Here is a 21,423-nt window from a genome sequence, read left to right as displayed (position 1 = left end):
AAGGCAAAACCATCTTAGTGCACTATGAAATAAAACAAATTATTAAAATAATAAAGAAAAGCGGTTAGCTAAAGAAATAGATCAATCTAGGGTAAAGAGAGAAGAGCACCGGAAATGTTCGAGTGATTGTAGAAAAGAGGAGAATAAAACCTTGTAAAGGTTCCTATTAAAATCACCTGTGCTAGAATTCCAAATTGACAGAGTAAATCAATGCAACTCATGCACAACTCCAATGTGCAAACCAATCGCTCGCTAAATTCACCAGCGACTGCAAATCTACAAATGATGGACTCAAACTCATATATAACACATAAGACCGCATGCATCCTAAAGCGTCAGTCAGACCGCAGCAGTAGATGCAGTTTAGATCGCAACTGATAAGCCATCGGATGCGATCCGAACCGCATCATAATGAGGGCCTTCGTTACTATGAATGTCAATAGCTTGGTTACACTAGGAAATAGTCTGCCAACTTAAGATATGGGTTGATATGACTCTGCCTTATCTATAGCATGATCTGTATCTTGATAAAAATGAAGACAATAATCACCATCGATTAATGAGGTCTGGCTGAAATGTATGATAATAATAACAATGCATGAATGGGTTATTTACCAACAGTTAGGTAAGTCCTAGTATTTTATTATATAAAATCTTTGATTTGTTGACAAAAATTGTCAACCATCTTTGCTTTGTACGGTTTCCATGACAATATTTGCAGTGACAAAACTGATCCCTTTCTACACTAACTTATTATTCTAAAATAGGTAAACCTATTAATATGATCCCAGTCTTAGCTCTGGAGTACAACCTATATTTCATTCACAACAATACCAATAAGTTTGCTGTAATTACTGTATGGTTTTAAATGTGGAAATAAACAGGAAGTCATTCTCATTTTTTTCCTTTTCTTTTGTTTACTTCTATCATTTGTATAATGCTTAAAGTGCTTAAAAATGCATGTATCTCCATTACTTTATGAGGCCATTAGGTTAACCTCAATCTCATCCTCTCATCCCTGTTCAGCTTAATGTTTCTTTTGATGTGCTTCTTTTTCTTTTGCATTGATATTTTATCAACAATATTTGGATTGAAAAGCTTAGTGTGATTGACAACTCTAACAAGGAATGATTATACAAAAGATGCACCACAAACAGTATTCAAGATATCAAAACGCCTGACGCTTTAAAGCTCCACGTATTGTATACTCTGAAATATCCCAAGTAAGTGAAGAGCTGACAGATTCCCCAGTGTGCACTGACAAAGAAGCTAAGAGAACAGGTCAAATGCTGACCCGTAAAGCGTCACATTGATGGATGGATTTTCAGGACAATTACTCACTATGATGTTAACTCCAATCGGAATAGATTGCTTGTAAAGTTATACCATGATGAAATGTGTTATGAGCACAGACCCTTTGAAGCAACGATTGCCACCCCTGCCTCAGACAGATCTTTATTCTTTGTGGGTTTGGATACATTGAAAACAGTGGCCACCGTCTGTTTGTCAGGTGAGTAGTGTGCACATCCAACAGCCTTTTATTAGTTTCAACAAGACAAGGAACCACATGCGATGAAAACGTAGGGGTTGTTTGCAAGGTCCAGGATAACTGGAAAGCTGGCCCTTGTATTCGATAATCTTGCATACAGCCTCATGATGGTGCTATCTTCGAAGACAGTCATACTCAGGTGATATCTGGGATCGGACCAGTGCTGTATAGTGATTGTCCACATTTACATAGTCCTGCGGAACAAAATGTTTTAAACAGAATGATTTTAATATAATGAAATGGCTATCCAAAAAGATTCAGAGAAATCAGAAACAATAAGAATGAGACTTAAACATAATAATGATCGACTCTTAAAGTAATATTACAATAGATGCCATACTAAGTCAGACTTTCAAAACAATCTTAACTCTCAAACACTTAGACATTTCCCTGTTTCCTGAATGGGCTACTCGTGGTCTATTCTCGTCTAATAATTTTGCACTACATTCTTAAATACTTGAATGTTTTAGAATACGGCCCCCGCCATGCAAGCCAATGATGTCATTTCCGATATTGCATTCTTGTTATCAAGATGTTATCATAGATCATCTCATGAGAGTTGTCATGTGTGGGTTAACTAGCAGTTCGTGATGAGAGCACGAGTAAAAGTTAGTTCATGGCATGCGTTTTAGTTACTAGAAACTAACTAAAACGGGTAAATTTCGGTACATTTTTCAATCAATCAATAATGAATTTCTAAAGCACACGGCTATTCGAAATGTGTTCCAGTACTGATAGAGCAGCCCCCATCACAGCCCACCCCAAACAACCCAGGCAGCGTCAAATAGCATGGTTTATAAGGCTTTCCAAATTTGACCTTCACTTTACATCCCAGGGAGCTGCAAGGGTGAGGTGGTTCAAGGACTGAGCATCAAGGAAGAAGAAGGAAGAACCTTCCCATTTTTTGTATTTAGTCTTCCCTTTCCCCGAGCCTCTGTTGGGCCCTAGGGACCTCAGCCCATGAGTCCGAAAAACAGCAAAAATGGAAGGAGGCCGCACGCCCACTCCCCTGGTGCTGATAATGAACACCCTCAGGACATTGTGGGCCAAATGCCATAACAAAAAATAGGGGGCACGAGTCCTGCTCCCCTGCACTTACTGTGCCCTGGTGCCCACCAAGGGCACCCACCAAGAATCGAGTTGGGAGTCACGGAGGAGTAGGAGGGTCCCTTCAACCCCAGCCACCTGTCCACGTATTGGGGGAGCTGGCACTGTACCCGCCCAGTGGGAACAGCTGTTTCGGCATGTTACCAGTCTCATCTGTGTGGGCAGAGAAACAAAGTCTGCTTTTTAAAGCTACTGCTAAGTGAGAGCACACATGTCTTCTCTGCCCTCAGTCCTGTAGGCAGGGAAGGCATGTTTGCTCCCACCAGGAGGGAGATTTAAAAATACTCCCACCAGGCACTGATACCGGCAAGGAAACGACTGTGTCCCAGGGGTGGGCCCCCATCGGACACAGTTGGTGAACCAGCACAGAGAAATAGGATCCCCATGGTGTTAACAGGCTCAGGGAAGTGGGGTCGCATGGAGCCTCTCCCTTCAAAGTTCATTTCAGCCCCCAGAGAATAGGGTCCACAGGGCTTTTTAAGGCTTGAGGAGGGACAGGCACTCACCCTGCCAAATTTGGTGTTATTCCATTTAGCAGTTTTTGCAGTAAAACTGCCTAAAAAAAGCCTACGGGAAATGAATGGTGATTTTGCATTTTAGGACCCTCCTCTTGCTCAGACCTTGCTTGACGGATCACCCTAACACTTTCTAGGAAGGAGCTGAGGTGGACGAACTTTTTTGGGGGTAAAGCTTTGTGAAAATGTATCATTCTCGTATATATGTATATGTATATATAGTTTGGCTTGGATGGTGTGGAGTGTTTCATATAAAGGAGCTTCTCTCCTCCAAAAATGACCTAGAGTGCCGTACTGCCTGGTTTTGCATAATATATAGGGCACTCTAACCCTGAAAGGATATTGCTTTTACTAATACTTGGTACTCCCTTGTGCCCAGAGAAAGCTTTGTCTCTCTCTCTCTCTTCTCTCTGAGAATTCACATTGAATGTTTGACCAACTTCCAAACCGAACGAAGCCAAACCATCAACCTCGGCCCTTTTCACTCACAGAATCAATCAATCAAGGCATTTGTAGAGTACGCTACTCACACATGAGGGTCTCTAGGCGCTAAGGGGTTGGCGCAGCTATTGGTCGAACAGCCAGGTCTTGAGACATCTCCTGAAGGTTAGCAGGTCCTGGGTCTGCCTCAGATGGGCGGGTAGGGTGTTCCATGTCTTTGCTGAGAGGTGGGAGAAGAATCTGCCACCGGTGGTAGATCGGCGAATGCGTGGGATGGTGGCAAGAGCGAGGTCAGCAGAGCGGAGCTGGTGGTTCGGGGTGTAGAAGGACAGTCGTTCGTTGAGGTATGCTGGTCCGGCGTTGTGAAGTACTTTGTGAGCGTGGGTGAGGAGTTTGAAGGTGTTCCTCTTGTTGATCGGGAGCCAATGCAGATCTCTTAGGCGGGTGGTGATGTGGCTGTGGCAGGGGAGTCCGAGGATGAGGCGTGCGGTGGTGTTCTGTATGCGTTGGAGTCTTTTCTGGAGTGTGGTCTGGTTCCTGTGTAGAGGGCGTTGCCGTAGTCCAGCCTGCTGCTGACGAGTGCTTGGGTGACTTTTCTCCTGGGGATGTATGACATTACAACGCATGCTTTTACATCGCATGCCTTTACAACGCAAGTATTACAACGCAGTCCATTACAACGCATAGTGCTGTGGGGTGCTGGATAGTGAATAGTTTAATTTACTATTCCAACTCCAGTCCCCGTGGACACTAGGGAAGGTTATTGGATAGTAAATTAACCTATTCCCTATCCTAGAGCGCCCCCCAGAGCAATGCGTTGTAATAGCTTGCATTGTAATGGTTGCGTTGTAAAGGCTCTGCGATGTAAAAGTTGCGTCTTAAGTGTTGTTCACCTTCTCCTGGTTTTGGTGGGAATCCAACTGTAGACTTTGCGGAGCATTCAGAGGGTTTTGAAGAAGGAGGAGGAGACGGCATTGACCTGCTGGGTCATAGAGAGCGTTGAGTCCAAAATGAACCCCAGATTGCGTTCGTGGTTAGTGGATGTCGGGGCAGCTCCCAGCGAGGTAGGCCACCAGGAGTCATCCCATGCGGAGGGGGTGGAGCCGAGGATGAGGACCTCCATCTTATCTGAGTTCAGTTTTAGTCAACTGGTCTTCATCCAGTCGGCGACGGCCTTCATTCCCTCGTGGGGGTTGGATTTGGCGACAACCAGGTCTTTGGTGAGGGAGAGGATCAGCTGCGTTTCATCGGCGTATGAGACGCTGTTGAGGTGGTGGGCTCTGACGATATTGGCCAGCGGTGCCATGTAGATGTTGAAAAGGGTCAGGCTGAGGGATGAACCTTGGGGTACGCCGCAGGTGATCGTGGTGGCTTCGGATCGGAACAGGGTTTTTCCCCGGATCCCTGCGTCGTGGAAGCGTGTGTGTAGGGTGTAGTGGCAGACGGCATCGAAGGTGGCCGAGAGGTCCAGGAGGATGAGTGCTGTGGTTTCGCCCTTGTCCAGTATGGTCCTGATGTCGTAAGTGGCGGCTATGAGGCCGGTCTCCGTGCTGTGGTTGCTGTGGAAGCTGGATTGGGAGGAGTCCAGGATGTTGTTCTCCTCCAGGAAGAGGGTCAGTTGTCTGTTGGCGGTCGTCACAATGACTTTGGCTGGGAATGGGAGCAAGGAGCTGGGTCGGAAGTTCTTGAGGTCCTTTGGGTCTGCCTTGGGTTTCTTGAGGAGGGCGTTGATCTCGGTGTGTCTCCAGCTCTCTGGGGAAGGTGGCGGTCTCGAAGGAGCTCCTGGTGATCTTTCAGAGTTCGGGTGCGATGATGGAGCTTGCCTTTTTGAAGATGTGGTGGGGCAGGGGTCGGAAGGTGAGTAGGTGGTGTTCATAATTTTAATGGTGTTTTCATCGTTGACGTTGTTCCAGGAAAGCAGAATGTTTGGGAGTTTCGTGGGAGTAGAGTCAGGGGTGTCGTAGTTGTCTGTTGTCAGCTCCTGAGTGTCGAAGCTGTTGTGGATGTCTGTGACCTTGCAGTGAAAGAAGGTAGGCAGAGAGTTGCAGAGTTCTTGTAACGCTGGTACGTCATTGGAGCGGGAGCTGGGGGTGGCGAGTTCTTTCACGATGTTGAAGAGCTCTTTGCTGTTGTGTGCATTGTTGTCGATGCGTTCCTTGAAGGAGTTTTTTTGGCGGATCGGCTGAGTTGGTGGTGTTTGCGTCTAGCGTTCGTGAGGGCTGCGTGGTTGTCGGATGTCTGCTCCTTGCACCATTGCTTCTCGAGTCTTCTGCAGGTGTGCTTGGAGTTCTGGAGGTCGGCGTTGAACCAGGTGGCTCTCGAGCCGGTGCGCCTGTTGGAGGGTTTCTTGATCGGGGCAAGGGTGTTGGCGCAGTCGTTGATCCTGTCTGAAGTTGTGGGCTGCTGCGTCGGTCTTGGAGGGTTCGGGTGGAGGGGTTTGGGCGAGAGTGGCGATGATGCGGTGACTTTCTTCCAGTTGCGGTGTGGGAAGCGTTGCGTTTGGTTGGGTGCGGTGACTTTCTCGAAGGAGAAGTGGATGCAGTGGTGGTCGGTCCAGTGGAGTTCGGTGGTGTGGCTGAAGGTGACGTGGTCGCTGGCGGAGAAGATGGCGTTGAACGTGTGTCCAGCGGAGTGGGTGGGTGCCGTGAAGAGTTGTTTGAGTCCGAGGTTGGCGAGGTTGTCAATCAGTGTTGTGGAATTGTTGTCGTTCTCGAAGGGGAAATTCGGTTTCCAAGGAGGATATAGCCTGTGGAGGCGATGGCATGCGTGCTGATGAGGTCGGCAATGGATTTGCTGAACTGTGGTCGGTGTCCCGGGGGTCTGTAGACGAGGGTTCCTCTGAGGGTGGTGTTGTTATTGTAGTGGATCCGGAAGTGTAGGTGTTCGGCCATGCTGAGGATTTCTTCAGTGCTCGCTGAGATTCTGATGGTGTTCCTGTGGATGATGGTGATTCCTCCTCCTGGTTTGTTGTTGGTCCGGTCCCTGGGTGTGATATTGAAGTCTTCCGGGATGACTATGTCCGGTGCCGAGGAGGTGTTCATCCAGGTATCCGTCAAGAAGGCGACGTCCGGGGTGTAGGAGTCTAGCAGGTCCCAGAGTTCAATGGCGTGCTTGTGGACTGTGCAGGTGTTGAGCAGTATGCAGCTGAGAAGGGTGTGGCCTGCAGTGTTGGGGTGGGCAGGACGAACTGGCATGCACTGGCTGGTGTAGCTGCAGTTTCGGCAAGTGAAGGATCCGTGGGTGAGCTTCGGGGTGGCCTGGAAGCAAGTGGAGTTTTGGCTGACATTGAGTGTGTGGAGGGTGTTGGTGTTATAGCGGCATCGGGTCCTGTGGAGGTTGCGGGGGCAAAGGGGTCTGGTGCTGGGCGCGGTCCAGGTGAGTACGGGACAGACGGGCTTGCCTTAGACGCACCGTCGGTGCGCCATCGGTCAGCATTTGAAGGGGAGGGAGGGACGAGCAATTGGGGGGCAGGAGCGGGGCGGGAGGTGAGGGGTCAGAGGATAGCGGTGGGAAACGGCGGGAAAATAGAATTACGAGGGGGAACAGAAGCAAAACAACAGTACAGTGGCAATCAAGGAATAAATAGAAGAAAAGAGAGAAATATAAGGGGGGACAGCGCAAAACAATAGTACTGTGGCAGTCAAGGAATTAATTAGCAGAAGGTAATACCAGGCAAGAGTACAGCAAAATAATGAGAGTAGCACCAGGCAAAAATGCACTGATCACCGCAGTGATCAACACTCAGGGAGAGGAAACCATGAGACCAGGGCAGGCTTGAACCCTGCACAGGAGGGCTGGCTGGGCGTGTGGTGGTGCAGAGCACCGCAGAGCTGCTGGGGAGCTGCTGGGGGGAGTGAGATCCTTGAACCACGGTCTGAGGACACATGCGCGTTTGCCCGCAGCAGTCGGCATTTGAAGGGGAGGGGGGGAGGGACGAACAGCTGGGATGCGGGAGCGGGCGAAAGGGGGGGGATGGGTCAGAGGATAACAGCAAGACATGGCGGGAAAATAGAAATACGAGGGGGAACAGAAGCAAAACAACAGTACAGTGGCAATCAAGGAATACATTTAAGAAAAGAGAGAAATATAAGAGGGGACAAAGCAAAACAATAGTACAGTGGCAGTCAAGGAATTAAATAACAGAAGGCAGTACCCGGCAAGAGTACAGCAAAATAACGATCAATCAATCAATCACTATATTTGTAAAGCGCGCTATATACCTGCGAGGGTCTCAAGGCGCTGAGTGTGGGGGGGCTGCGACTGCTCGTAGAGCCAGGTCTTTAGGATTCTTCTAAAGGTGAGGAGGTCCTGGGTCTGCCGTAGGTGGGAGAGGAGGGTGTTCCAGATCTTCGTGATGAGGAAGGAGAATGATCTGCCACCGGAGGTCGCCCGGTGGATGTGGGGACTGTGGCGAGGGCGAGGTTGGCTGAGCGGAGCTGGCGGGTAGGGGTGTAGAAGCTGAGTCAGTCGTTGAGGTAGGCTGGTCCGATGTTGTGGAGGGCTTTTTGTGCGTGGGTGAGTAGTTTGAAGGTGATCCTCTTTTCGACGGGGAGCCAGTGAAGATCTCTCAGGTGGGGGGTGATGTGGGTGCAGTGAGGGTTGTTGAGAATCAGTCGGGCGGAGGCGTTCTGGATGCGTTGCATTCATCGCAGGTGTTTGGCCGGGATGCCTGCGTAGAGTGCGTTGCCGTAGTCTAGCTTGCTGCTGACGAGGGCCTGGGTCACAGTCCTTCTTGTTGCAGTGGGGATCCACTTATAGATTCTGCGGAGCATGCGAAGTGTGTTGTTTCGTTGACGGTGATTTGGTCCAGGAGGTCAGGCGGTTGCTGTGGGTGGTGTTCGCTGGGGTGGTGGAGTCCAGTGTGGTAGGGGCGATTGCGTTGTGGAAGCTGGCGTGTATGTCAGCAATTTTCCGGTAGAAGAAGGTGGCCAGTGAGTCGCACAGTTCTTGAGAGGGCGGGATCTCGTTTGCTTTGGCGCTGGGGTTGGAGAGTTCCTTCACAATGCTAAATATCTCTTTACTGTTGTGTGCGTTGTTTTCTAGGCGGCTTTTGAAGGACGCTCTCTTGGCTAGTCTGATGAGGTGGCGATGTCTGCGAGAGGCGTCCTTGTGGGCTGCGCGGTTGTCTGGTGTTCTTTCGTGTAGCCATTTCTTTTCCAGCAGCATCAGGCAAGAATGCAGTGATCAACACTCAGGGAGAGGAGACCAGGAGACCAGGGTAGGCTCGAACCCTGTACAAGAGGGCTGGCTGGGCATGAGGCAGCGCAGAGCACTGCAGAGCTGCTGGGGAGCTGCTGGAAGGAGTGAGATCCTTGGACCAAGGTCTGAAGACTCACCACAGTTACCAAGGGGGTTCCACAGGGCTCTTGTCTAAGCCCTACATTATTCAACATCTATGTTACCCCTTAGCAGGGCTACTGAGGAAATTGGCTTCATTCCCCGTCTCCTATGCTGAAAACACACAACTTCTCCTCTCCTTTGATAAATCAGACCCTGACATTCAAAGAAGCAAAAGTGAGATGGTCCCCTAGCTGGTGGCCCGGAGATTTAGGATCAGCCCCTTCCCCTAAGCAGGTGGTGAAAAATTTAGGAGTGCGAGTAGACCAGGAATTAACATTAGAGGAACACACAAACATTACTGCCAGGACATGCTTTCACACACTCGCCCTACTCCGAAGGGTTCTCCCCCTCCTGCCACTAACCACCTGGAAAACCCTAATCCAGGCTCTGATCATCAGCCACCTGGTCTATTGTAATGCCCTGCTGATTTCTGCAAAGAACGCATCCCTAAAAAACTTCAAATAGTCCAGAACACCACAGCCCGTTTGGTAAGCAATGCCCCCCCAGAACCGCATCTGCTCCGCTACTCCGGAAACTTTATTGGCTTCCAGTAAAAAAAAGAATTAAGTTCAAAATCTGTTGTATGATGTACAAATCCCTAAACAACATGGGCCCCAGCTATCTGACTACACAGTATTGGTATGCAGTTCCTAACATAAAATTCAGCGTTTATATTGTTCTAGGAATGGACTTCATAACTAATATGAATTCCCGTCGGAGTGGGGAGAGGGAACCTCTCTTTTCGGAACACACAAACATTACTGCCAGGACATGCTTTCACACACTCACCCTACTCCGAAGGGTTCTCCCCCTCCTGCCACTAACCACCTGGAAATCCCTAATCCAGGCTCCGATCATCAGCCGCCTGGTCTATTGTAACACCCGGCTGATTTCTGAATAGAACGCATCCCTAAAAAACTTCAAATAGTCCAGAACACCACAGCCCGTTCGGTAAGCAATTCTCCCCCAGAACCGCATCTGCTCCGCTACTCCGGAAACTTTATTGGCTTCCAGTAAAAAAAAGAATTATGTTCATAATCTGGTGTATGATGTACAAATCCCTAAACAACATGGGCCCCAGCTATCTGACTACACAGTATTGGTATGCAGTTCCTAACATAAAATGCAGGGTTTATATTGTTCTAGGCATGGACTTCATAACTAATATGAATTCCCGTCGGAGTGGGGAGAGGGAACCTCTCTTTTCGGAAAAAGACCCTCACACACCCAGCCAGCTAGGTGTCTTGCTTCATCATCGGGTCTGCTTCTTATCGGGTCGGTAGTGCAATACCCGATCGGCACACGTGGTGAGGCCTTCTTGGCGGAGATCTTTTTTCCTTTTGCCTGTGGGTGAAGTGCGTGTGAGGGCCCTAAAACAGTGTAGGTGAAGAGTGAGTGTAAGGACGTGGGCTAAAATAGAGGAGGAGGCCCACTCAAAACAATTTTAATGAACATGGCCCCTATCCTAATTAAAAATGGAACAAGACGCGTAGCTTCACTCTAGGATATGGAGTCTATGCGCTTGTTGCGAAAATGGAGGTCGACATGTTTCTTGCCTATTAACTTATTAGATGGCAATTCATCAGGACCAGTAAGGATCTACCGACACTTTTTGGTAGTGGTCAACATCGGGAGAAAGAGTGTAAGTGACCACCAATACAGCACCCTAAAAAGTGGTACCTTGTAGATCATAAAAACAACCTGCAATAAAACAAGAAATGCCAACAACATTAAAATATACTTTCCACAATGTTCTGATTCGAACTGGAACCAAGTCCATCACACAAATATAATGATGCAACTAAGGCATGCTGAAATACCATCAATTAAAGTGACTCGTGGCATGCGTGATGTGAGCACATTGTGTCACTTCAAATGGTATAGTGTAATTACACCCGAGCAGAGGCGAAGAGCAAATAGCACAGAGAGCTCATCCCATTAGGGTCAAAGTTGCCTGGCATCAGTACCGGTCTCATGTAGACACTCGTATGTAGTGTCCTGGCAGTTGGAAAAAACATATGTAAAACATTTAACAGGGTCACTCGCAGTAGGACCCATGTGCATTGATCCCCGGAACATCGAGTCTGAATGGTGTATACGGGCCCCCCAGAGAGGCTACCATGACTGCGTGTTGGCACAATCATGCCAACACGGAAGAGACATACCCCCTTGGACCTGCCCAGTAATCCGTGTAACCGGTGGGTGAACAGTGAGTGCTCCGATGCATTTTTACTTTGCCTTCCCACTCGCCTTGATCTTCAATCGAGCTGGACATTGCAGATGTATGGTTCTAGGCTTGTTAAAGGCCTTCCGCATTCAGCCATGTGCACTAAGCCCTATGACATGGTTAGGCTACCACTTTGCCCGGCCCCGGTGTCTTTGTTCTGCGTGGGGTACCGTTCAGTGTACTGGTCACACTAGGTATTAATCTATACACCTTACAAGCTCTCCCTTCCAGGCCTTTTCTTTTGTGTTGCATTTGTGAGAGGACTTGTAACCATAGTCGGTTTCACCAATCCCAATGTTAGAATGGGTGTTGTGTACCCTTTATGTGTGTGTGAGTATGTGTCTATTTTCTTCAGTTTTTTCAATCATTGAAAATGCTGCAATGTTCTTAAGGAGGTTAGGCACTATTTTCAATTCCATCTTTAAATTTGCATTTCTCCGGTCCTTCTGACTAGATTTTTGTTGTTTTGGTGTCAAACAATTTATTAATTATGAGATTCTACTCTATTTTTGGTCTTGTAGTGTGTTTTTACTTTATTACTGTTTGACTTGCTGCACACATGCTTTACACCTTGCCTCTCAGTTAAGCCTGACTGTTTTGTGCCAAGCTACCAAAGGGTTAAGCACAGGTTAATATGGGGTTTGCCTGTGACTCCACAGTGACAGGAATTGTGGTTGCTGCGTGAGAAGGGTTTCACGCCCCTCAACCACTAACCCAATTTCCACATTGGTGTTCAGTAGTGGAGATCTGGAGTTCTGTTTGTGCAGTGTTATTCAGTGATGTTTTGTTCCACTAAAATCCCAGATAAATAATTTGATTCTAATGTGATTTTCCTTAAATTTCCCTAGATTGGCTCTTTTGCTTTTTTCAAATATACTCTCTTTGCTACCTAACTGTCTGTGGGCATACCTGCAGTAATGGAATTTGAGTTGGCCAACCTGAAAAGTTACACTGTGATTGAGTTCAAACAGTTCTGTATGGAAAGCGGACTGCAAATCTCAAAGGGCACTAAGCAGTTGTTGCTCCAAAAAGTTCTGAGGGTCTGGACATAGGTCCACAAAGCTGCTGAGAGAAAAGAGAATGGTAATGAGGAGGATGATATGGATGAGCAGGAGCAGGGTCTCGATACTAGCCCTGAGATTCAGAGAAAGGGGATAACTCCTATCCTGAGATGAATCTTCCTGTCAGAAAGGGAAGCAATGCATCTTCACACAGCCGGTCGCCAGAGTATCCGGCAGACAGGAAGGCAGAGAGAACGTTTCAGTTGCAAATGGTCACACTCAAGATGGAGGAAAGACTAGTTTTAGAGTCATTGGCTCATGAAAGGAGTCTCGGAGTGCTGAACGTGAAAGCCAGACAAGCAGAGACCAGCGATCACGGTGGCAGCTACCCCCTTATCTGAAGTGGGCAAGAAAGTTTGCATACCCAAAGATCTACTGCCCAACTATGTGATACGGGAATGACATAGACATGAGTTTTTCTGCCTCTGAGGTGATCCTTAAGTTACACATGGTCCAAGAAGAGTTTGTGGGGAGCATCAATCTGGAAACACATGCGGAGGGATAGTTTGCCTACACTAGAGGTGGGGTCCAGATAAAATACATCCCAATGAAAACCGTCCTTGTCTCTAAGTTTGGACTCACCTCAGAAATGTACCTCATTAGGTTGAGGGATAACAAAGGATGTAGAACCAGACACTAAAAGGTTGGGTGCATGGCAGCAAAGTTGATCAATCAATAAGGGTTTTGTAGAGTGCAATACTCACCGGTGAGGGTCTCAAGGGGCTGAGGCCAGTGAGGGAGGGGGTTGTGAGCAGCTGTGCTGTGTTATTCGAAGAGCCAGGTCTTGAGGTTCTTTCTGAATTGGTGCAGTGTTGGGCTTCGTCGGAGGTGGAGGGGGAGTTGGTTCCAGGTCTTGGCTGTGAGGTAGGAGAAAAGTGTGTGAAAGTACACCATCAGGGTAACCCTCATTTTTCATCTTTGTAAAGACATTTTGTGAAAAGATTGTTGAAGTCATTTTGGGTACCCTAAATAGTTCACTGTTTGGTCACTGTCCAGACCAAGTTTGTTGAGAGAATGATTTTTCTGAAATAAATTTGAAACCAACTTGGGCTTTCCTCTATTTTCCTTCTTCAATTTTTCTTTTATTTGTTTACTTTTTTCCTCCAAAATTTGGGACTTGAGCTTGCTCAGGGTTTTTTTAACAAAAAGGTAGGATTTGTACTAGTCATGTTTTGTGTTGTCCAATACGAATAAAGTATAATATATGTAATATATGTGATGTATGTGTCAAAACAGGTGTGGTTTTTGTAAAAGTTGTATACTGGTTTGGTTCTGCATAATTGATATATTTTGAGGGATTTCAGTAGAACGAACCTAGCCCCAGGGCACCTGGGGAGCACTGTAAATGGAAAAGGGAAAATGTTCCTCAAAGGTTAGCAGGGTTGTAGGCAAGCTTCCTGAACATAGCGATTTGGAAATGTTATAGGGTGGAGTGAAAGGGGAAAGCTGTGGAGCAGCAAGGGTGACGTGCCATAATGCAAGCAATTAAAATTATCAAGAGAAAGCCATACTTAGGTGGATTCCTTACACCCCTGACCGGTGACACTGCACTAATATTAGATTGATCTGATTATGGGTTGCATATTCCAGGTAAAAACTATTGGGTGCCCTGGCGTTCAAAACAGTAAGTTGATAGCCCCCCCCCCCCTCTCTTCTCTTTTCCTCTCTCTTCTTTCTCTCTCTTGTGCTTGCTACCACCGAGCACCTCACATGCAGCCAAGAATAATACTAATGTATACAATGTATATGCGAAACTTACTCAATTCAATTCAATAAAAAAAAATTGAAATAAAAACAGTAAGTTGACCATGCACAGAAGTTATTGAAAAAGGTGTGTATTCAGAGCTTTGCGGAACCTGAGTAAAATCGGTTCTGAGAAGATTGCCAAAGAAAAGCTATTCCAGGCCTGATCAGTTGCACATCCTCTGTGGCGGGCTTTGAAATACCTTGGAAGAGAATCCAGGTAACAGATTGAAGAATGCAATAGTCTGTGAGGATGAAACCTGAACAAAAGCTGTGACATGTAGTTTGTGGGAGCGGCCAAATGGATCTCCTTGTGGCAAAAGCAGAGCACCTTATGAACACCGCTGAAGGCAGGGAAGAGGTAGGCTAGTTTCCTCTTCACCATCCTTCCAGGGTGTAACCACAGCTCCCTTTAGACTGACCTGAGCAGACTTGGTTCACAGGGTCAGACAGATGGAGGCAGCTTTGGCCTAACTGGCAGATGGTCAGCTCGTCGGCTGCTGTGGTGTACAGTAGGCCTCTCATACAAAATGAATTTGTACACATGCAAAATGTTTCTGCACTCACCCCATCGCGTCTGTATTCCTGCTGCACTTCTGTGGGACTGGTAGAGTTGCCCTTCTTCTTGTTCCTCAAAAAAAAAATATGTGAAATAAAATGAATACTCGTGATCCAACTATTCTCGCAAGTGTACAGGGCTTTCAAGATTCCAAATATTCCGATGAGACCTGAATCGGTAATTTTTGCAGAGTTTTAATAATAATCCACATTTGTATAGCGTACAATCACCCGTTAGGGTCTCTAGGCGCTGGGGGGCGTCGGGAAGATTAAGCAAGCTATTGCCCAGAGTCACATGGTGCTGGGCTAACCTGCCGCCGGAGCCGGGGATCGAACCCATCTCCAGCGTCAGTCGCCCTGGCCACGGCGCCACACCTCTCCCACAGAACAGTTTTATATAGCGCGAACTAGACCCGAACCGAATCGGGTATCAGAGCGCTTTACATAGCACCAGTTACGTTACATGAGGACACACATTCATTTTAGGCACGGGGAGATTAAGTGATTTACCCAAAATCACAGGAGTCTTTGGCGTCCTTCCCGAGACTCGAACCCAGATCCCCAGGTCAGGGGTCGAGCGCCCTAGAATGTTTATAGCGTGTATTTACAATAAATCTTGTCAGAGGTGGTTATGGACAACACTCTGGGAGTGTCAACAAGCAGAGCAGCAGAAAAAACTCGATTAGTTATTAGTTAAGGAATGTGAAAATAATGGATTGCAAATACCCTCTGGTGATGTTGAGGAAGTGAGTAGGCAAACATCTATAGACTGGAAAGTGGACAAGTGAGCTGGGACCAGGCCACTAGGACTGGCTGCAGCTCTCTTGTCCTCATTTGAATAAAGCAGAGGCCTGATGGCCTGTCAGTCTGCCTGGGCATCTCTACACATTTCGACAGAGTCCAATTAAGAGTAATTCAATGCATGGGTATGCCTTAGATAACAGGAACTGTGTTATGCAAGCAAGCCAACTATTGGAATATTGTGCAGTATTTATTGAAACAATTGATTTTTATATGTATTGTGCTGCATTTTTATGGGGCAAATCAGGAAGGAATTTTCCAGGATAAAATAAGCAAACTCAGATCTTGATCTCAGATCTACAGCGGCTGCATGGAGCAGAAATGTAAGTCCTAAGTGAAAGGGCCTGCGTCAGTCTTACGCCTGCTGTGAGGCAGGCATAGGATATTGACACATTTGCATCCTAGAAGTGGCTCAGTGAGACCTCTTAGCTTTCACGGCGTCACTTCTACGAGGCTTACTTACGTGGGAATGCCCACCCTGCATACATTATACCTGACACAGGTATAATGTAGCTCAGGGGTTTACAAAGTGACGCATCTAAGATTTAGATGTGTCACTTTATAAATAGGGCGCAACAGGAGGCATTTTTTACGCCGCTGATGCGTCACAAAAAGTGATGCAACGGAAGCCCAAAACTGTTGCAAGGCCTCTTAAATAAGGCCCTTTGTGGCAGATCTATGAGGAAGTGCCACAGCGTGGCACTGCAAGCTCTTAGGTTGCGCCACGCTGCGGCACTTACAAAGCACAGGGATTCAATATATCTCATCTCTGTGCTCCCCCCTGCGCTGGCGCGCAAACTGCAGCCATGCGCTGGAGCAGGCCACCTTGCACCATTGTGCAAGGATATCTGCGTTGTGGGGAGATTATTTTTGTGCAGGATGGAGCACCTTCCTGCACAAAAACAATCACAACAGGCATTTCCCTCTTTCAATGCATGCTGTAGAATGCATCTTTTCAGCTCATGTCTTAACGATATTATGTAGCTTGACCAGCGCTGAAGAAACACGCCATATCTTGTAGATACAGAGAATTCCTGCCCTTTTCTTTTGACACTTGGCAGTGGAGCAGCAAGGCTTGCTGCACTGCCCTGCGCCCAAGTATTGTAATTTAGGCCCAGAGTCAGTACACGGTCAAAACCGGGCCAATTTGCAAACAGGGGCCACTTTTTAACTATCTAATTCACTCATTTGGATTACTTTTATTTTGGTGCATGGCCTATTTTCTGTCCCAGTCCGACCCTATTTTGTGGTATATAAAACTGCAAAAGAACAAAGGCTAGCAGTAACAGGGAAAATGTTAAAGCTCTGCTTTTTAGCTGTGTGTAACTGTTGACCGCATTGTTCCAAAAATATACTTTTCACTGATTCTAACTTCATAGATCCATTTATGATTTGTTTAGTTACGGTGCAATAGATAACACAAATTCATGCATTCATTTATAAAATTGCAGTTCTTACACTGAAAGGTCTTTTGCCAGATCATTTTAGAGTGGTTAACGTTTCAAGTAAAGCTATCAGCTGAACATATTGTGTGCACTGCTGTCTCTCTTGGGTAAAGATTTACAAACTGATTTACTTTTCTGGTGGGTAGGTGCTCGTTTGTGCAGCAAAGGAAACCTCTCTTTCTAATATGCATGGGGGTGCTATTTCAGAGGTATACACAGTATAAGAATGTGCATGAGCACGCACTTGATATATCGCCACGCAGGCACAGCCACTGCAATGGATACTGCCACCCCCGCTGCCAGGAAAATGCAAGTCCATAGGCCAGGGTGAGACCGCTTCCTCTGAAATCCATCTAGAATAGAGCACGAGAAAAACAGGGTCAAAGCAGTGAGGAAATATATATAGATATGACTACAAAAATGTAAATACCTATGTTAAAGAATGTTACGATTTGGATATATAATTAAGAATCATTACATTTCCACCACATATAGACACTTAAACTTCTAACACTTTGGTATTGCACTCTAGAAACAGTAATTAGCAAATGACGGCTATCAGTGTCCAAAGTTCAAGCACAAACACAAAATACAATCATTCCAGATAACAAATCAATCATCAGTGTGAGTTGGTTGTAGTTAAAGACTTCTTTTACTCTTTTATTTCTTGAAACATTTCATAAAAGCACTTCACGCTATAGATAAGACTGCCAAAACGTTTCGTCCCTCTTGGGGATCTTCTTCAGGTTTTAATAACTGATAAACATAGAAAAAATGTTCTCATACAAAGTGAATGATCCAAGTACATGGAAATCGGTATCTCCCTGTGTGTTGTTAATCACGTCAAGTTCAAAAAGCAAATACGAGATTGTTAGCCCGTTTTGAGTTATAGTAGGTCGATAACGGGACAATTTAAGTGGATGTTCACATCATAGTGTCCCTTAGGGTTATTTTATTTATTTATTTTTATTTAAAAGGTTTTATATAGCGCTAACTGGACCCTAGGGTATCAGAGCGCTTTACAAGGAAACATCAATATAAGCATAACATAACAGTGTTACTAGAATGAATTCAGGCGAGTTGAGGAAAAATGTAAGTACACGGTATGCAATGGTGACCATAACGATAGTGTAAAACACCGAAGTGTACGAGACCCAAGGACCAAAGATAACAAAATTACAGGGTAGTATGGTTCAAAGAGAAAGAGCAGGAAGAGTCATATTAGAGACAAAATAAGGGAGAGGGGGAAACTTTTGACGGAGGAAGAATAAAATAGGGAGGATGAAGATGTGGCGGGATTGTGTGGAAAAGAATAATGAGCAAAAGGGGGAATTGGGATGAGTGAGATGAAAGGGAAGAGATGGCTGGTGTGGACGTAGAGTGAGGGGGGTGAGGGAAGTTTACAGTAGAATAGCGGGGAGAGGCCAGGACGGAGAGAAAAGGTCCAGAGATCTTAACTCTTCTAAATGAAAAAATAGAGGGTAAGGAAGTAGGATAGGGGAGAATTAAGAGTAAGCAGGGGTGGGAAGCAGATAGAAGGGAGGTTGAAAAAGAAAATTGGAGAAAAACAGAGTAAATATGGACAAGTGTTAAGCGCAGGGAATTAAGGGCCCAAGTAATGGTTGAGAAGGTGCAATTTCAGGGCTTTGTTGAAGCTATTGTAAGAGGGGTTGCAGCGTAGTTCAATGGGGAGCGAATTCCAGATGGATGGTGCATTTCCAGTGGAGGAGCGTGATTGGGTGGCTTTTGTATTTAGCAGTGGAGGGATGAGGATGAGGTTGTCAGTGCTTCTCAAATCTCTAGAGGTGCCAGCTTTTAGAAGTTTCTCAGCTAGGTATTGAGGGATGTTTTGGTGAAGTCCTTTATGGGTGATGCAAGCAGCTTTGTAGGTGGATCTACCTTCAACGGGGAGCCTTTTGAGGGATTTAAGGACAGGAGAAATGTGCTCGAAATGTTTGCAGTTCCTGATGAGCCTCGCTGCAAGATTGAGGACAGATTTAATTGGAGCTAAATATATTTTAGGAGTTCCCGTGAGGATAGCATTACCATAGTCAATCCTCGAAAGGGCAAGTGATTGGACCACAGATTTAAAGTCCTCGTTGGGGATAAATGGTTTTATTTTCTTGAGGTGTTGTAGTGTGAAGAGGGCACTCTTGGCAGCATTTTTTATGTGTGTTATGAAACTGAGGTTCTGGTCAATGCTGATCCCGAGGGATTTATCTGAGAAGGATAAGGTGAGAGAGCAGTTAAGAGCATTCAGGTCAGAGATCCAGGACTGGATGGGGAGTGAGTTGTTTTTAGGCGAGAAGAGGATGATTTCCATTTAGGGTTGCAGTGGACCCAGGATTGAATCTTAGTCAAGGTGTCATTGAGGCGTAAGATATCAGAACATGATTTAATCTTACAATAGATTTGGGTGTCATCAGCGTAAAGGTGGTAGTTGGTTTCAGATTGTTTAAGAATGAGGGTAAGGGGTTCCATGAAGAGGTTGAACAAAGCGGGCGGGAGTATGGATCCTTGGGGGACACCAAGGCAGATGGATCTAGGTTTGGAGAGGCAATCACAAATTTTTAATTTGTTGTGACCTGTGTTGGAAAAGGGAATAAAACCATTGGAGTACAGAACCATTGAGTCCAAAACGGTCTTTTAGTGTGTTAAGTAGGGCAAAATGATCCACAGTATCGAACGCCGCAGAGAGGTCAAGAAGGAAAAGAAGGAAGGCTTCACCTTTGTCCAGGGATTGGTGTAAGTCGTCAATTACTTTAATCATGGCGGTTTCAGTGCTGCAGCCTTTCTGAAACCTGATTGGAGGGGACCCAAAAGAATGAAGGAGGAAATATGGTTGTCTAATTGCAGAAGGACACATTTTTCAAGGACTGCAAAGGGAGATTAGGAATAGGCCGGAGATTGATAAGGTCGTAAGGGTCTGCCTGAGGGTTTTTGAGGATGGGGATGATTTGACCAAGCGGAAGGGAGATCGGTACACACCCAGAAGATAATGAAGAATTAATAATGTTTGTCCAATAGTGGGCAATGATGTGTTTTAAATCTTGAACAAGGTTAGCAGGGAATGGGTCTTTGGTGTGTGAGGAGGGTTAGAGCTTAGAAATAATGTTAAGGACCTCGCGTTAAGAGACCTGTTGGAAGTTAAGCCAGGAGGGGTTATTTTTGGTGAGGTTAAGGAGGGTCAAGATCAGGCGGGGAAAGATAAGGGGGAGAGGAGAGGAGGTGGAATTGGAAGTGGTGAAGGAGGAATCCAAGTTGGAGGGGTAGGAGGAGGGCAAGGTAATGGAGGGGAGAGAGGATGAGAGGATGAGGTGAAGGATTGGTCAATCTTGTTGACTTTGTCATTGAAAAAGTTGGCGATTTCTTCACATTTATTGATTGAGGCCAGTAATTTGGGGGGGGCAGAAGCTGTTTAATTTTTGACAATTTTTAACAGTTCACGGGGCCTGTTTTTGGCCCTATCTAATTGAGAGCGGAAGAAGGAGGCTTTTACCTCGAGAATGTGTTTTTTACATTTGGACCTGGCAGATCTTAGGAGGGTCAGATTAGTAGGGGACGGGTTTTGTCTCCGGGCGCGTTCAAACATTCTAAGCGAACGTCTATCACTGTTGAGGTCAGAGTTGGACCAGGATTTTGAAGAGGCTTTTTCTTGTGTTTTTAATTTAACCAGGGCAATTAGGTCAAGGACCTCAGTTATGAATTTGTTAAAATGCTCAGTGAGGTCATTTGCATTTAGGGCGAGGGGGATGTGCTGTAGTTGATCCTTGATTTTGGATTCTAATTCTTCAGGGGGGATAAGGTGAAGGTTTCTAGTCAATTTCTTTACTTTAGTGGGTTTAGGGGGGGATATAGTGTTAGTGATCGAAAAAAGAGGATGAGGTGATGGTCTGACCAGTCAATAGGGATAATGTTGGTCAAGGAGGCCAGATCTTTGTCAGCAATGATAGCGTCTAGCGTTGCCCCTTTGATGTGGGTCGGCGGATGGCAAAGTTGCGTCAGGGCATTAATGTCAAGCAGATCAGTTAGGAGGTTAACAGAGGAGTCATCCTTTTTGTTCCAGCAGAGGTTAAAGTCTCTTAGGAAGAGGTCCTTAGAATTGGAAAGCGAGGAATGGATAATGAGATCAGACAATTCTTCAACAAACGAAAGTGAGTCACCTAGGGGATGGTAAATATTGTGTAAGCGGATTGGAAGAGATCCTCGGACCTTAACACCAAGGTACTCGTACTTAGTGTGATCTGAGTTGTTGATAAGGGAGAGTTGAAGATAACTATTATAAATAATGGCTAGCCCTCCTCCTGTTCTGTCCGACCTATCCTTCCTAAGGATGAAGTAGCCAGGAGGTGAGACCAGGTCCAGAATAGAAGAGGAGTGGGCATTGAGCCAAGTTTCAGTAAGGAAGGCAATGTCTATGTCGTCTCTCAAGATGGTTTCGGCTATTTCGGTTGCATGACGAGCCGCAGATCGGCAATTAACCAGTAGGCAAGCCAGGTGTTTAGGTATACTTTTGGGGGAGGGCAAGTATGGATAGGAGTAAGCTCAGAGGGTGGTCTGGGTGAACCTGGGGATGTAGGCATTGTGCTGGTACCCAAGATAACTGGAATGGTTGAGAGAAGGGCAGGAAGGGATG

The 21,423-nt window shown here is 46.2% G+C and overlaps 1 protein-coding gene across 1 annotated transcript in view; it reads right to left on the bottom strand.

Moving 5' to 3' along the window:
- Positions 1-1,299: 1,299 nt before the first annotated feature.
- The window catches only part of LOC144769663 (B-cell receptor CD22-like), a 238,105-nt gene continuing 217,981 nt past the window's right edge, over positions 1,300-21,423 (bottom strand). Inside the window, exons 4-7 of the mRNA XM_078653838.1 lie at positions 17,032-17,140; positions 14,551-14,614; positions 12,945-13,097; positions 1,300-1,743 (exon numbers count right to left, since the gene is read on the bottom strand). Of these exons, the coding sequence (XP_078509964.1) occupies positions 1,663-1,743; positions 12,945-13,097; positions 14,551-14,614; positions 17,032-17,140 (407 nt within the window). The 3' untranslated portion in view covers positions 1,300-1,662. The remainder of the gene's footprint in view (positions 1,744-12,944; positions 13,098-14,550; positions 14,615-17,031; positions 17,141-21,423) is intronic.

This window comes from Lissotriton helveticus, chromosome 7 (genome assembly GCF_964261635.1).
Source record: "Lissotriton helveticus chromosome 7, aLisHel1.1, whole genome shotgun sequence".
In the NCBI taxonomy this organism is placed as follows: Eukaryota; Metazoa; Chordata; class Amphibia; order Caudata; family Salamandridae; genus Lissotriton; species Lissotriton helveticus.
This window is presented reverse-complemented; position numbering and strand designations above follow the sequence as displayed.